Here is an 18,297-nt window from a genome sequence, read left to right on the forward strand (position 1 = left end):
TCATATTTTGCTTCTGGCAAATGAGGTTCCAATGGGAACTGTAGGTGGTGTCCACCATCATTTTGCAGGACTGGCAGTGCAACTGATTGTTTTTGGGCGCTTTATAAATTATTATTGTTATTGGTCTGCCGAAGGACTGTGGACAAGTTCCTGTTTGCGATGATGTAAAAAGTTAAGGGTGCAGCCCTGCAATTTCTTGCTCATGCTACTGCTGGTGGAAGGGCCTTCGGTAAAGTGAGCTCTCGAGAGCCCATCTAGAGGCTGATTGGGCCTACTCTTTCCATGCTAGTCAGACATTATAATAGGCGGGGAGTGGCGAACCCGCTACGCACGACCTGCAGATCGACCATTGATGCTGCTGGGTGGACAGAAACGGGGGATTTAAAAAAAACTTGTCCTTTGATTCGACGGCCATGGCAGGAGATTGAACCGCCAACCTCTGGTTTATTAAAGTTGCTTTTGAAGCGAACTTCCACATTGGATGGTGGACGAGTTCAATGTCGTGCTAATATTATAAATGTAAAAAAATATAGTTTTATATTTTTCCTGCACAGTGTCCGACGTTTCGCAGCACATGCTGGAAGCTCCTTCAAGAACTGAAAACATTGTTTAGAGCACAACTGTAAAAGCCTTTGCAGTCATATTTTGTCGATGTGTTCTAAGTGAAGTACACACTAAATGTGACCTGCTAAAATGTTGCCAGTGAAGATATCGCAGAAGAGAATAAAACTAGCGTTTAAGTTGTCCCTCCTCAGGGCAAGTGACTTTTTCAGAATTGCAAATGACTTAACTGTGATGTTCAATTTCTGTATCCAGTCCGTGTAGCCAGCCCCAGTGGTGATGCTAGCCACTGGAGGCCCCGAAGCAGAGATTATTTTTGGGGGGGTCTTCCTTTTCAATTAATAAAATTCATGTCAGGTGACGAGAGAGATATATACACCAGAAATATGGATGTAATGAGATAAGATAAATGTAGTGACTAATTAAGGAAGAGAGATGTAGAAAATTATAAAGATGAAGGAGAGAGTCATTGTCGTTTTCACGTGAATTAGCTGATGTTTATTAGTGTTCAAATTTGAGCTGATATTAGATGCACGACAATTTTTTTCATAAATCTGGGGGCTCTCAAGCTACATGAGGCCTTAAGCTGTTGCTTGGTTCGACTGCCCAGCGCCCTTCCCATAATGCAGTTCTCCAGTCTCAAATTAATACGTATTTTTTATTTCCATGTCATTATGTTTTATCCGTTTTTGAATTTTTGAGGAATTGTTTGCTTCTAAATACTCCATTCTAAGTGAACTGTCCATTTGTCAGTTCACGTGTCATATTTCAGTAAGGTTTTTAAGGCACAAAACTGCAAAGTGAAATATTACACAACAATAATTCAGTTAATCGGTGTGCCTCCTATCTGCTCGAGAGAAGGGTCCTTGCTCAACATCTTTACACTGCTTCACCATGTACGTTACCCTGCAGCATTAATGACAAATGTGGAGAGATTTTTTTTAAATGTGTTTTTAATGCATGAGGTTATCCTATTCAGTAGAAAATCTTCATGTTTTCCATTCATATACAAATTGTCTACTAAGCCTCTTTCATCCACTATCTTTATTTAAAATGACTTATGCTTGGTGTAACAATTTGGTCCTATTTAAAAATGGATGAGCGAGTATTTTATATGCACATGCTTATGTGTAGTGGAGTATATTTACATAGTAATTGTATGTTCACCTCTTAAGCTGCCTCACAGAAGCACTACTTATTAATATCCCCACGCTACACTGCTTCACAAAAAGGCGAGAGCTTGATTTTTTTGTTCAGGAATATTTCATCTGATGAGCTAGTTCAGAAGATGGGTAAAATACGAATCGCTCTCTACAATGCAATACATTGCTCCACTTCCCACCGATACGCACATGTGCAGTTCGTCTTATCTAAGACCGTAGGCTGTGGAGGATTCCATTTTGGACGTGGTTTATTTAGAATTGTGCCACGATATAATACACTTTCTTCCGTGAGTGTCTTTCTGCTTCTCTGCAGTGAAATATAACAATCGTCTGAATATGTTAAAGTCCCAATGAAATAGACGATTTTGTGTGACATTCAATGAAACTTTATACATGCTCTTCTACAGAAATTATAAAGGTATGGAAGTGGCATAGTAATCCTCCAACTCCAAGAGGACATTTTGAAATGTGTGTTTAATATTGACGCAACACCATCATGCAGTTTTGGAATTGTATGCACATTAAATCTACAGGCCCTATATAGATATTTTTTCATGATTTGTTGCACTGTGATATAATATAATTCCTCTTTTCTGTGTTCATGTTGGATTACGTGGTCATGGATGTGAAAATGTAGTCGCAATAATTTTTTTACGCTTTAAGTTTACCATGAATTCTTCAGAATGCATGGATAATAGGAGGAATTGTTGACCCCACGTACAGTATAATGTATAAGAAGATGTAAAGCAACAGAAGCTGCGCTGTATATTAATTTTTTTATTCATGACTCAAAAATAGAGCACAATATTGTAATTACAGATGCACCGCATGTTTTGTCCTATTAGTATTTCACCCTATCTAGCTCAAGATGTCATCAAGGCCAATCTCATGCCACCGCACCTCGCGCCTACACTTTCTACCCTCTTCCAGATCCCACAGCCGCTGCACAGTAGACACGTGACCTCCAAGATCTGCGGTAACAGTATCCCAACGATTAGGTCTTATGTCTCGGTCACTGAACTCGTTTAGCACTAAATCGGAGCTCTTGTTAAATGATGGGACCCCCTCAGGCGGTGTGCAGTTAATCCTTTGGGCAAAGTGAGCTCTTAGAGTTAAAACCAAAATATATGACTGATGACAACGGCTCTGGAAACATTCAACGACAAAAAAACTTCCGCAGTCTTTGTTAAAATAAAGCAGTAGTCTGGGGTAAATTAACAGGAAGCGGGGGAAGGGATGACGGTCAATTGCAAATATAAAGGAGATATATTTGGTGGGACATATTTTTGTCAGGGATGCTGCCATGGTGTAAAGGTCAGCACGTTGGGCTTCCAATACAAAGGTCACCGGTTCGATCTCCCGCTGTAGCAGTTGAAACATTGGGAAGGTTTTTTTTTGTACCAATTTTAACCCCTCCCCCCAACCCCACCCTCTGCCCTGCCAGGAGCATAAATGTGTACACCACAGTTAGTCGATTGGCTGATCGTGTGCGGTGGGGTAAAGTGTGGGTACTCCGATCTAAGATGTCTGGACACTGTGGAAGACGAGGCCAAAGCAAAAAAATTAACCCGTAAAAACAAAGTTTTTCACTATAAATCCTTTATATGCGTGGCGGCTAGAGTCCTCTCGTCCTCTGGCTTGAGATGGCTGCCACCTATGGGTCAGATGATTGCCTGCCACCATTAAGCAATTGGTAATTAAATATAATTATTTTTTTCCTAAAAAGTGTAACATTATGAAAAATGTTTTCACGAAAATAAATTGTCACGCACAACGAGTCTGTGTGCAAAATGTCAGCTCGATTGGATCACGGGAAGTGGGTTAAAAAACGACCAAAAGATTTGCACGGTCGTAAGCGCGCAAGCAAGCAAGCAAGTGAACTTAATATAAAGGATTTAATAAATACTCTCCGGCTGGGCTCTTGTAGAGCTCTCTCAAGTGGGAGGCATTTTTCCGTCGGCGGCGAGCCACCTTTTCTGCGCTACTCAGGAGTAAAAAAAATAAGAAAGATAACTTAAAAAGTCCGTATGAAGTGACAGTGTGAAGAATCGACGCATACTTCTTATTCGACGGTGGCTTGTTACGAAAAGGGTTAACGATCCGCTTGCTACCTGTGATGTGCGATGCGGGCCGTGGCAGCACAGGCATGGCAGAGCAGAATGTGCCACATTTCTCTTTGCAAAAGCAATAGGGCTGAAGAGTGTGATCACCAGTTCATGGGTTTCACACTTGTAATAGAAAACATAAATTAGTTTTCCATTCAGAGCTTTGTGTTCGTTTCCCTCGCCTTTGACAACTGTGCTATCACATTGTGGTCTCTACTGATGGAACCCACATTAAAGCATTTCATTTGGCTCCCCGTTTTTTGTTTTAACGGCATATGTTATAGGTGAATACCCAAATGTGCATTATAAAGCACATTTAGTTTTAACTATGTACTAAATTGTGGGCGAATTTTTTTCACGTTATGACTCACAATTCCTATGCTACCACAGAGAATTGGAAAATTATATTTTTCTTGAATTATTTTCATCACAACTGTGATCGAATCAATCTTGAACTGTCAGCCCTGAAGATGAACGGGTAGTGTTTAAAATTTAAACAGGACCATTAGGCAAAGTAACTTTGACCTCAATTGAATTGGTGATTCAAGTATTACCTTTAATTAATTGTTGAAGATATTTCTGATAAAAAATATATATCTGCTCACAAATGCACAAACATGCCTTGCACATGATTTTGCATGGGTATCTCGGACTCGCAAGGACTGATTTGATTTTAACGATTTAGCCAGTTATGGGAATTTGGCCAGACCAGGGATTTTATTGGCATACAGTGGAATTTTACCAACGACACCAGAACTGACATCTCTGCTCTTATCAAAGAGTGCCGAGGGATCTTTAGTGTCCACAGAGTGGAAGGGATTTCCATTTAGTTTCTCATTTGAATGACAGTACCTCCTACACAACAGTGACCCCTTAGTCTATACTGGGGACATGGCGACACCCTGTCCTACGAAGCAATCAAGTCTATTTTCTCCCTCATTGCTCGGTGGTGTGTACCCATCAAGGTAGTGATGAGGCTTAATTCGTTATGCTTAGATTCTGATGAGATCATTCTCCAAGGTGGTTTGGCAAATATTGATCACCTTGACATACATATCAAAGCGTGTGAAAATCTAAACATGCTCTTGTCAGGTTTATGAGATTCCTGTGAAATTGGAATGTGCTTTCACCGACCATGAATATCTTTGGAATTGTATGAATTGTTTATCGTTTGCCATGCATGCAAATGTTGTTAAACCCCAAAGTATGCATATTAGATATCATCAGAGTTATTCAAAAACAAGCAGACCAACAGTAACGATTAACATTACATTTTTGTGTCTTGTCCTGCTTACTGATGTGGTGAGCTAAAACATTTGCTATGTTCCTCTGGGCTAGCTAAAGAGTGTCCTCTACATGACTTTAGAATCACATGCATTCCTCTAAACATTTTCGGAGTGCAAAATGTGTATATTATTTATTTATTACATAATTCCACAGGGGTGTTTATTCTAATTAGCAAGGATCCTCAGCCGCAACACAATAATAGTTTGATTTACAAACTAATTACGGGTATTTTTTTTTTTACTTTATATCACCAATTTAGCGCTGAACAGCCTACGTTTTTTTCGTGAATTGTGTTTCAATGTTTGTTTGGTTCATTTCATCTACATTTTGGCTCATGCGGAGCAACGTTATGTGGACAGCAGAACTGATATTACCAAACCAATTAAAATTGTCTCAGTGTAAAACATACCAACCACTCTATCATCGAGTTGCAAATTAAAATAAGTTTTTTTAATTATTATTAGAATTATTTATGTGTACACGCTGACTTGTTGGACGTTAAGCGCACCCTCCAAGAGTGAGATTTACAACTGTAACGTAGTGAGGCCCTCTCTTAGATCAAAGTGACCTTATATGAACAAGAGCCCCCTATATTTATAGCATGGGGGCAGGTGATAAAGATGGCCCAGTGCCTGGAGATACCACCCACTGCCTGCCAGCCACTAAATAAATGCATACGAGCAGTGCTTGCCCTACAGTGTTGGAGGGTAAAGCCATGGGATTGCTCATCTCTTTTGTGAATATCTGCTGCCCTCAGGTTGTGCTTGAATTTAAATGATGAATTCATATCCTCCCTGTCAGTGCTGCAGGCACAAAGATTCACGTCACATCATCCCCTTGTGGCATAGTCTGGCCTAAATGGCGGCGAACTTTGGATAGTCTTTTCGCTCGCTGGGGAATGCTGCTGTTGTGTAAATGTTAAGCGCACTGGACTTGCAATCCAGAGATCGCCAATTCGATTCAATAATCCCCGTTAGGCAGTTGAAACGGTGGGGATGATTCATAAATCTCCACTACCTTTTGTTCACCCAGCAGAATAATTGGGCATACCACAGTCCATCGGCAGGTTGCGTGTGGTGGGGTAAATTGTGGTACTCACACTTCAGCTAAGACGTTTCGTGGAGGCCCTTCAACGTGACCAACCAATTGCAGAGCTGCACTTGTATCGTGTTCTGTATTAAGAGTACAGGTTGTTGTGTTTTTTTGTTAAATATAAGTAGGTGATGAAATGGCTTTTGCGCTCGCTGCGTAATTCTTTCGCAATTTCAAATCCTCTTCCAGGCAATCGATTGCAGGGCTGCACCTTTTACCTATTCAGCACACGCGACTCACCCGCGTGTGTGTGACCCCCCCGTCTTCTTTTTTCAGAGCTGTGCCCCGTGGACTGCGGTGCCCATGGCGTGTGCATCGGCGGGAGCTGCCACTGCCAAGAAGGCTGGGGTGGCGAGACGTGCGACCAGAAGGCCTGCCACCGCCACTGCGCCGAGCATGGCGCGTGCCGGGACGGAAAGTGCGAGTGCAACCAGGGCTGGAATGGGGAGCACTGCTCCGTCGGTGAGGCTTTCTGGGGGTTTTTTTTATTTTTTGCTGTGTTCTCATTCGCGACTCGGGCTCCGTGGAATCTCAAATATGGACGGAACAAAGGTCGCCCAAGTTTTCAGAAGTCGAAATTTGTGCGCGCGCCTCTCAAACAAAAACAAATGGATTACGCGAGTGGGAACTATTTCGTTTTTGAGTGCTTCCTCAAGTGTGGTGTTGCAACGAGGTCAGTGGCAAGTTCACTGCACCTCCATCCCCAGTGCCCCCTGGCCTGGGATAGAATATAGATTGGCGAGTCCAAAAATTCAGGTGCTATTTATTTTGGCTCTTATTCGAGGTTCGAGACCTCTTACCTGCTCGACTCAGCTGAAGGAGAGAACATATTCCTGCCAATGTATGTTTTTGCAACGGCAGCTAACCTCCACACAAGGCTTTGAAACACGTGCTGACCTGCATGGAAAATTAGTCCATTATAATATGTGCATGTGCTCCACCTTTGGCCTATTGGTGTACGTCCCAGTATGCGCCTCCACGTTTATTTGTGCACTCTTCACCTTTTGTTCAAATTTATGTATCAGTATTCTGGTCCATGTGTCATCGCAAGTTATAAATACTGGATACAAACTTTTATCTTTCGGTATGTTGGTCTGGTGCTTTTCTAAACTAAACGATCCAACTATTTTTATTTGACCAGGTAAAGCTCGCCGAGCTATATAGTGACATGGCTACAAATTATAGCTCGACGGAGTGACTTATGTAGACATTCATAGTACCTAATTACTCCAAATGCGTATTTGTAAAAATCGCAGGACCCGAAGAAAAATTCATGCGTTTGGTAAAAAAAAAACGTTGCTGCTGTTGTTGTGCCCTCTGACAAAGGGGCCACCGGCTCTCTCATGTGTAAACTAAAACCAAACTATTTTTAATTTAACCAGAAGCGACCTGGCCACAAATGATAGCTCAAAGAAGTGGATTATTACTTGGAAATGTATAGCAAACAAATATTCTAAAGGCGTGACATTGATTCTAAATGTGGAGGTGAAAGCCGGAGGACTCGGAGTAAAATCTACGCTACCATGGGGAGAACATGCAAACTCCAAATATACAGCAGGCGCCAGGGTTGGGATTGAACCCACGAACTCCTGCATACCAGGCGAGGGAGTTAACATCTTGCCACTGTGCGATTTACCATCTCATTGTACCAAGAAACACGATGATGAATGCGTACATCGGAAAACAAATGCTAGTTAGAGGCATCATGTTGACTAAAGGAAAACTAGTAGGCTTGGACAGGCCACATCGCTGGAAGGAATTATGATCACTGGTTGATACTAATGATGGAGTGGCAGCCGAAGGAGGGAATGCTACAGAGGAGATGCCCATCATTGTGATGGAGCAATATTGTGTGCAGAAGGGAGATGGTTTGTCGCATTGTGTGACTGTGGGGGATAGTGATGGTTTGGGGATTCCGTTAGCCAGCGGTGGTTGATGATGATCATGATTATATGTGTAGTGTATGAATGTTAAATTTGTGTTATTTGACCCACGGTATAATAAGAATAAGAATTATTGTTTCGGATTATTATTGTGTATGTTTTGCAGTAATCATAATTATTGTAAATACAGAATATTTATAATGTTTCATACATTCACAATTACTAGGGGTGTGCCACCAGTTTGGAATTGAAATTCACCTGATTTTCGGCCTAACGAGGGTGTCAGTTCGGATGGACGCAAACAGCGTCGTGCGTGATCGGAACAGAGATCTGATCACGCTGATTATGTTAGATCGATCACATCCAAACCAATACTAATTAACTTAAATAAATGGCCACAAGATCAATACAAAGCATAACAATTCCACCTGATTGTTTAGCACGTAAAGATACGGTAAAAGCACCATTATGAATCCATAAAACAGGCATTAACCGTTATAAACATTACAGCTAACTTGGTCTCGGTGAGCAATGCATTTGTGCTTTGCCTCGCTGAAGCTGCAGAATGCATTGCTTAGCGTTTTCTCCGACGTTGATACAGAGCCTTTGATTTCACGTAAAGTTACAGCCAATTGCTGTCAAAGAAAAATGTTAAAGGCGGAGCCCTGCAATTGCTTGTTCATGCTGCTGCTTGCAGAAGGACCTCTACTTGGATGGAGCTCTTGAGAGCCCCTTCTAGAGGGAATCTTTGACCTACTCTTCCACATTACGTTGGCATACTGGTGAATGTAGGGCAGTGGTGGGGCACGCCTGTAATCCAGCACTGTGGTGGCAGCGAGGGCTGGAGGATCACCTCGCAAATTACAAAATAATGCAAAACTCCCTTCCCGCGGGGATCGAGGTGCAATATCCTGACATGCCAGCAGAATACAGTTACAGAAAAGTGTGGACTGACATAATCTGTCCCTTTTCCATGGGATCGAGTGTTGCAAGGGTTTTCTCCGGGTGCTCCGGTTTCCTTCCACATGTGTAAACGTCGATTTAAAGCTTTCATGACTGCAGGAATTAATCTTCTTAGTTCTTTCGGTAAAGTCACGTAGAAGGGAAATAATAAAATAATAAAATAATATTGTTTATAATAAAATAATGCAATAATAACATTATGCTTTCCTTTTATTATTTTGTTATTTCCCTTCTACGTGACTTTACCGAAAGAACCAAGAAGATGTGTAAACGATCACTAATTGGCTGGAAAAAAAAATCTGAATTTATAGCGAACTGCAGACCAGTTGTTGGCGCCAGCTCACCGCCTGGCAGCCTTCCAGATTGTCTGTGGTTCCTTAGCGATGTTGAGATGCAGTTTGCGTTAATAACGCCGTATAATCCTAAATAATTTGATTTTGTTGAGATTACAGCCGGGTGGACAGACGAGGAGAAGATTTTAATCAACTTGCCCATTGCTTCAGCTGGCACACTGAGAGATCAAACCGTTGACCTCGGTATTGAAAGTCCAATGTGGAAATCACTAGAAAGCCACTGGGAGCTATGCACTTTTTAAATCTAGATTTAAAACTAATTTATTTTGAATTGCTTTTCATGTATTTAGTTTTTGTTGTCCTTTCCCCGCCCCTCCGATTAGCGCAGTTGACTACACACGGTGCGTAGAAGTTCGACGTACATACATGTAACTACGTCCGCATCTTCACATTGATATATTTATGCATAATTGCAGTACATTGTAAGCGTACAATTCATTCATTTAAACACGTATCAATACCTGAAATATCATAGGTGTCAGACGTTATGGTCAATCCCCTGCTGAATGACATCCTCCCAATGCCATCCGCCATCCCTCGTGGTCTTTGGATGCCTCAATCCATGGTATTTTCGGCTGCAAAGGTGCTATTTTTAATTTGTCTCTGTAAGACTTTACCTTGAAGTGTTGTATTAACGGGCGGATATTCGTGCGGCCTCATCAGGATTTACAGGCAGGACCACTCCCCAGGTAGACATGCCATCTGCTTCCAAAACCCTTTCACCTGCAACCCCCTGGAAACTGGGTAGGAATAAAATTACGACATCGTCGGTTTCCCGCCTTTGTTCCTGGCAGCTGTTAAGCAATGTGCAGCCTTACAATATTCGGCATTATCATGCAAGCACTGGGTCTTAATTAATTTTCCGAAATTGTCCAAAAGCATTTCAGTGTAGGTGACGTCTGAGACAATGCATTAATGCATTCAGTGAGAACAAGCTTATGCGTGTTAGTGTTTATTAGCCACAGTTATTTATATACTTAATGCCATTAAGTGGGCCCTAGAGGCTCCGAGTTAGCCAAGATTACATTACACATTATAAAAGTTAGTTGCGATCCTATTTAGGCTCAGTTTCTGCTTGAGTGCATTGATCCACGCTGTCAGCTTTTGCTATTGCATTACAGTGGCAGCCGTGTTATCGAAATTGCTCACGTTTGAACCTCTGCACCATCCAAACAGGCGTGCATGTTTCTTTGTGTGCACACGTGTGTTTGTCGACACTTCACGTGACCTCAAATGCATCTAGCCTGGCACACTAGCACCGTGGTGTCGTCACCGCCACTTAGTGGCGAATGGCGTTTAGAATTAGTTGTGTCTGTGTGTACCTGTCAAGGGCATGCAGTGGCAAAGTGCTTAGCGCACTGCGCTACCAACCCGCCGATCTGAGTTCGATTCGCAGCCACATCTTACATCAGTGGCAAGTAATATCCGAACCGGTCCTGGGCTCTCCCCTAGGTCTACTCGTCCATAAATGAGCACTTGCTACAATATGGAAACATCAGCAGTGGGAGACAAAGGCGGATTAGCGTGGCGCTGGCCACACTAAACACTCGTGTATAATTCCAGCCTTGATGTGCTATCTCACAACACGCCTCCCAAAAATACTGAATTATTATGGGGGGAGGGGGTGGTAGGGATCTTTATCTTTATGTACGTGTCAGTGTGCTTATGGAGGTGTGCTCGTAATATTGATCAACAGTTTGGACTTAGGCAGTCTGAGCCCTAATAAGCCTTTTTTCCTGAGTGTGAAGCACGAACGTGGTGACACTTCTCTCTCCTGTACGCTTTATTTACATTCACTCTCGACATAATGGTGCGAGGCGAGAGAAAGAGAGAGAGAGAGAGAGTCAGAGAACAATCATCATTGTCCTTATCCCTCTTTTGTGATGAGATACATTTGATGCACAATTAGATACTGTACTTTCACAAGATCACTTACGGTTTGCGCAAGACATCGCATTTCATCGCGTTCTACTCCCTCTTGCTCCATTATCATCATCATCATCCCACTCAACCCACTCAACCCACTCCCCTGCACCAATCAAAGACTTTAATACGTACCAAGGTCCCATGGTGATGCATCATCATTGATGCTATCACTGCTTTGTGGAACAACAGATTACTCTCCAAGCTTTTTCTTATCAAAAATGATTTGTCTATCTGGCCGTACACCTTAAGTGTGTTATCCATCACGTTACATACAATTTTCTCCGTTAATGGCCTTTGTTGCTAATGACCGTTCCCTAAAGGTAATTCATTTCATGTAGTTAAAAAAAATCTAAATAGAAAGAATACTGCATGGACAATTTAGGTTAATGTCGTACATGTGGAACATTTTTCATGGTCTTGCCAAAGAGCTGATTATGAACTCGAATGACGGGAAAGTTGAATTAATATGTTGGACCTTCAGATGTCTTGATTGTCCACCAGAAATTGTCAGACAGCCAGTGTGTGGGTCTCATTTATCTGCTAAATGTTAACATGGTGATTAGCAGTGGCTGTATTAAAGTTTTTATCAAACATATATTTATCGAAATGTCAGAGATTATTTTTTGAGGGGGCAGGGGAGTAGTGTAATGGAAATATTAGAAGTAAATCTGCACGCCAAACACGAATTAACAAACGCACAAGAATGATTTTGCTTGGTCAAAATAAACAATAACAAAGTAAATCCAATTTGTGCACTTGTATCGATTAGCCCTGGCTCTCAGTTGAGTGGATTTCTTGCCTGTGCCCTACACATTGTGTACATGCCATTGGGTAGTGCATCTGTCGATTGGCACACAATGTGAGCTCGTTTGTGCCAGGTGGACTGCAGTCTCTAAACCCGGTCTGCCACCTCTGTGATGCTCCCTCCCATCAATGCACCCTGTTGCCGATTAGGTGCATGGATGTATTTGACAACTGTTTCCCAAAAAATATTCTCCAGATTGAAATTGTGGTGTCTTTTTTATTGTACGTTATTATTCGTATGTATCTCCTATTTTATCCCAATTGTGCTCTTGGTGTGATATCATGCGACAAAGTGTTTAATTGCATGTCTCACAGGGCAGTGCAACCTTCCCATGTTAGAGGATGTTCCACGGAAGCACATATCAGAGAACTACTTCTGAGATCCCTTTAAGGTGGCAGCACATTCCCACTTGCCCTGAGTAGTGTACGTCACATGACAGTCAAACCAATATTTAAATTCTCATGTTGCAATTTACACAAATTAAATTATAAAGCACGATAATCTATGATGGATTTTTTTTTAGTGCGGTCATCTTGGACCAGGCTTGAAACCTGAAACTCAAAACACTTGATAACCTAATTTAATCACATACGGCTGCCCTGATTTGAACCCAGGATCTCAGCAGTGCCAGCTCAGCACTCTGACCTCTGAGCCACCTGGCCACCTTCCAACGTCTCTCTGCGCCTTGTTGTTTTGTTTTGCAGAAGGTTGCCCGGCAATGTGCAGCGGTAACGGAGAGTGCCGGCTGGCGCAGGGCAGCTGGCTGTGCGTCTGCGTGCCTGGCTGGAGAGGACCGGGCTGTGACACCTCCATGGAGACCAACTGCGGGGACGGAGAGGATAATGACGGAGGTGAGCCAGCCAGACGGCCATCCCGATGCCGGATCGTAGATCAGGGGGCAGGGTGCACGGATGGGTCAAACCAATGTGCACACCCAGTGACTGCCATCGTGAAGGGAAAGTGTGGCCTTGGTTGTCCCTGTCCGCATGGATTTTCCGCAAAATAATTGTGGTCTGGCCAGCGCACCAGGTGCACTGAAATTAATGTGAGTGAATTGAATGGGATGGCGAGATCTGCAGGCACAGCTTTTGAGAGGTCTTGAGGGTTTTGCATTCGTTTCACCCTTTTATTTGGCACTGTTGTGCCACCCCATGCTGCCTCCCGATTGGAGTTTCAGGCACTGCAGCTGTCCGATTCTGTAACCTGTTTAGACGTGATGTCCCCATTTCCTGTGGCTCCCACTGCCATTGCCTCTTCTCCAAATCCTCCTAACCCTCCTTGAACAAAATCCGGGATTTGCCCTTTATCTGACAGCGGCGTATCACTTCGCCACTGCTTAATGTCATCACTGCCTCATATATGTGTTTATTAATGCCTTGCCTACTTTTTCCACAAGTCATAGTCCCCATTAAGGATTTTTGGAACTTTTTAGACTAATTTGTTTTTGCTTTCTGTTCATCTCTAAAACTTAACAACAAAAGGCAGAGATTTTAACTGGCAACCGATCTTAATACACAAGTATCCATTTCAATGGTCCATCAAAGCAATGCCATGTTCATTATCTTCATGCGAAGTGTTTTTTAAGTGGCAATTTTGCCTCAAGGAATGTATAAAAAGCTATGCAAAATCAACAAACTGTTAAAAATGTACATGTATTTTTTTATGTGCTTGTTGTGTATAATGTACACATAGCATGTGCAGAAGGTCACGTGAAGGTGACACCCCCTCACATGAAGTTAGCCGGCAGATCGTGGCGAACATGCACGTGGTATAAGAATTTTCTCTTTGGCACCGTCTGTGCACAGCCGTTTGTTTTAACCGCTGAAGTACATCAACCCTTGTGACCCTCGTGTCAGAGTAATGTGCCGTCCGGGGTCAGAGGTCACCTTCGCAGTTTACTCAGTGTGAAGTATATTTTTGCGACACACACTCACCACCAGCTTTACGGTCAGGATCTCTGTCTTCATAGCCCGCATTCTACGCTGGAGGTACACCCAATGTGCCGTAGGCTTTGCAGCATGGCTGCACAATAGGCATGCCGATTTTACATAATTGGCATGCTCATGCTCCTGGAATTGTCAACCCTTTTGCTCGCGAAGTAATGAGATTAAACGCCAATGCGCTGGTGTAAAATTGTCATGCTCTCTTGCATTGTGATGGCTGGCAAGGGTCCACCCCCTGTATGAAATAGACCCATGCTCACAGATATGAAGCCAATAGATGTTTCCATCTTTGCCTTGTGATGCCGCAAACATGCTGAAATACGGATTGTAGTTGCGCACAAATGAGGCTCGTTCAGATCACGTAGAGGCTAGATAATGCTCACCAAAGCAAAATCCTAGGCAGGTTTTGTTTAGTAAAATCTTGCAATGTGACAGGCCTCATTTCAAGCTTGCGTTGTTTGGTGTGTTTTCATATATGTGTGTATGTACAAGAGTCCCTTGATTATCGCGGGTTTATCGTTCACGGTTTTGACCTATGACTGGCAACCTCTTTGTGTACCAATTTAGCTATCCGCAGGCGTAAGTTTTGGTCTTTCACTGGCATACTGTGCACGGTAGTACCGATCATTGGCTGGTACCGTGGTGCAGGGCGGGTTGGGCGAGGGACGCGAGGCAGTGGCACCTCAACCTTTGCCGTGCAGGCATCTCGCGGACACAGGCAAAGATGCCCCTGCAGCCTAGAAACAGACCGTTGGGGCAAGCGCTGTTAGCAAGGCCGGAACGGCACGCACACAAGGGGGTGGGTGGCGAGCACCAAGCCCGACCGCCTTTGTCTCTCCAGTGGCGACATTCACACATAGCACGAAGTAATCATTTAATGCTGAGTCGACTTAGGGGAGGCCCAGGACCGGTTCAGATAATCGTCACTGGTGTTGGGCGTGAGCGGGAATCGAACTCAGGTTGCCGGATGTGTAGTGCAGCACGCTAACCGTAGCACTACCACTTCCCACTCGCAGTATTTATGCTACAATTTATTGTCTAGGAATGTTTTTTGTATTGGGTTTTTACATGTTTATTTCAATCATTGTTTTTAGTTTATTTGCCATACAGTACTTATTTGTATTGTGTCTATTTTTGGTTGCTGTGTACCTAACCTCATTATTAAGTAAAGGAATAAGTTTTGAATATCGCGGTTGTGGCTTTCGTGACATTTCCCAAGAATGTAATCCCCGCGATATTAAAGGGTCTCCCGTATCTATAATTTCACCTTTAAAGCATAATAAAAATAGTAATATTTGTAGAGTGAAAAGGGTGCAACCATGTCATTTCTTGCTCACTACTCTGCTGCTGGAATGGCCTCAACTGGAGGTAGCTCTCGAGGGCCCCTCTCGAGGGTGCTTGGCCTACTTTTCAACACTGGTCAGCAGAGGTGGGACAAAGTCATTGTTATGCAAGTCCAAGTCGAGTCGCAAGTCATCAAATTCATGACTCGAGTCTGACTCGAGTCCAAGTCACATGACTCGAGTCCACATCTCATAGGTGGGACAAAGTCATTGTTATGCAAGTCCAAGTCGAGTCGCAAGTCATCAAATTCATGACTCGAGTCTGACTCGAGTCCAAGTCACATGACTCGAGTCCACATCTCTGCTGGTCAGTCATCTTCTTGTAAGCGGTGGGAGTATCCACTCTTTACACCATCACACGTGACCTGCCGATTGACTAAATGTGCAGCTGAATTGGGAACAAATTTTAATAGTAACTTTATATTATCATATTTATGGAAAACGTGGTTTACATCGTTGAATAACGTGTCACGATTTCAAACTTGAAAAGACATCCCGAGTCTCATGTCAGATTTACCAACCTATCTGAAGATACTGTTCATATGCTTTTACCCAATGACATCAGACCGAGAGCGAGTCTCAATTGCAAAGTTGCAGGATTCACATGCTGCTATAGCCAGGCGGTTGCAAGATCAGAGGTACTGTAAGAGCATATATGCAGAGAGTGAGTCTAAGGTGTAAAATTCCAAGATTCGTTGACCATTACAGCCAGGTGGTTGCTATATAAAAGTGCTTTTATTGCAGGTTTTACTGTGCATTCAATATTTAAGAGCTTAAAACTGCAAGGGAGGACAGCGGTAGTATATTGTGGCCTCAGTAAGAGGCTTTACTGAGCGTCACGAGCAAAGTGGACTCCTTGAAGGAGTAGACCCCAGAATCCATAGGGAGTTGGTGGCAATTTCTAGAAATTTCAGGCTTTTTTTATTAGTCGCATAAATATTGGATTTTTTTTTTTTGCAATATTTCTGCAGATTTTTCAAAGTATTTCCAATGTAAAAATTGGCTGTACTTCCCACCAAGCGTATGCAGCACGGCACTGGTTAATATGTCTTTCCTATCACGTTATACCCATTTTTACGTTCATTTTTCAACAACCCATTAAAGTCGTTAAGACGCCGTTCCTGGTGTATTTCACGTTGGACGCAGTGTTCGGTATTTTATATCCTTATCAGCACCCCCTGAGCCATGTTCTATACCTAAATTAAATAAATCTTAGAGACAGTAAAAGGTGATGGGCCTGTGACCCTTGCAGCTTTTTTCTTGGCCACTGCTGCCCTCCAGTGATATCAATTAATATGGTACAACCGTGGCCTGGGGGCTCTCGGCGTATTAAACTGCCAGGCGTTATTTACTTTATTTTGTGTTTCTGCGTCAGTTAGAAGAAAAACGAAGTAACAGAGAATTAAAATGATGCGGAGAAACGCACAAGTTGGGCAACGTTTCACTCAACGCACATTCATCGCGACACGAGCTATAGCACGTTCCATCAGCGGATTAAATTGTTTCTCTATAAGAGAGTGCGAGAGGACTCCGTAGAAATCCTCTATGTTTGCGGCTGGGATTTATGGCGTTCGGGTGTGATTTTCATCGTGCTCAATTTATTTACGTCAGAAGACGCACTCGTCCATACATTTCAATCAACAAAAAATGCTGAAATTAACCACATGGTCTCACCACGCATTTCATGTTTAAAAAAAAAATATCCGACAATTATTTTCTACTCTGCATCATATTTTGAGTCTTGAAGCCTGGTGTCTGAATTGCTTGAGGGATGTAAGCACTGTGCTTGAGTTTTGCCTGCCAAATGCCAAGATAAGTACCTTCAATATAAAGTCCCTGAGTTACAGGAAACGCAGGAGAGTACATTGTTGATTTGCATTCCCTGAACAGCCAGAGCACGACAAACATGACATGCATCGGCTCCCATAGGTAAAATAATACTCAAGTTTTACCAAATTTCAATATTATGAGAATATATATGTAAGTGTCCGCATGCTTCCAATATGTGCTTATTTATTTAGACCATTCGGAAGTGTTATAAAGTGTTGTTGGTGTTGTTTTGTCTGTGTGGAAAAGGCAAAACATTTTCAGATAGCCACGAAGGCTATTGGGGCAAATTCTCTATGCACAAGCTCCTGTTCAGGCCAGCACAGCAAATTAAAAGGTGGTGTGGCCCCCACCATGTCCTGCCAATTCTGGGTGTTCACACACTACTCTCTCGCTCCACTGCATGGGGGTTGATGCATTAATTTGTTCACTGCACGAGGACACCAGCAACATGAGTTACATTCCAAACCCATGGCACAGTGGCAAATAGTATCTAAACTCATCTTGGCCTTTGTCTAAGTCGACTGAGCCTTAATGTAGTGCAGTACTTGTGCTGTGTGCAAGCATCAGCATTTGGAAGATGAAGACTGCCAGGCATGTTGGTGGCCACACCACCTATTCATTTGCCATTCTCGCTTTAGTAGGTGCTTGCTAACATCACTTATCCCATCAATCTCCAACTCTATATGGAGGATCTCTGTTTTTGTATGTGCGTGTATGTGCATTGAAAGTTACGTGTTCTGCTTCTAGTGTGGTAAAACAATGAATTCCCGCTTTCTTAGATGGCCTGGCGGATTGCGTCGACCCGGATTGCTGTGGCCTACCGGCATGCCAGGCTCACAGCTTGTGCCAGGGGTCCCCAGACCCAAGGGCCCTCCTCCCTGAGCCTCCCATGGCCTCTCTGAGCCGGCCGCCGCCTGGGCCCGCAGCTACCTTCTATGAACGCATGCGCTTCCTGCTGGGCACGACGCATCTCATCCCTGGCGGGAACCCGTTCCTCGGCCGGTGAGAGATCTGCCGCAGGGCACCTTTTTTTGCCCTGTGAC

The 18,297-nt window shown here is 43.1% G+C and overlaps 1 protein-coding gene across 2 annotated transcripts in view; it reads left to right on the plus strand.

The window, feature by feature from the left end:
* The window catches only part of LOC144936855 (teneurin-3-like), a 473,986-nt gene that overhangs the window by 402,960 nt on the left and 52,729 nt on the right, over positions 1-18,297 (plus strand). For both annotated transcript variants that reach the window (XM_078864031.1, XM_078864032.1), the window contains 3 exons: positions 6,485-6,670; positions 12,843-12,989; positions 18,034-18,256. In XM_078864031.1, the coding sequence (XP_078720157.1) occupies positions 6,485-6,670; positions 12,843-12,989; positions 18,034-18,256 (556 nt within the window). The remainder of the gene's footprint in view (positions 1-6,484; positions 6,671-12,842; positions 12,990-18,033; positions 18,257-18,297) is intronic.

The sequence above is a fragment of the Lampetra fluviatilis genome, chromosome 17 (assembly GCF_964198595.1).
Source record: "Lampetra fluviatilis chromosome 17, kcLamFluv1.1, whole genome shotgun sequence".
Lineage (NCBI taxonomy): Eukaryota > Metazoa > Chordata > Hyperoartia > Petromyzontiformes > Petromyzontidae > Lampetra > Lampetra fluviatilis.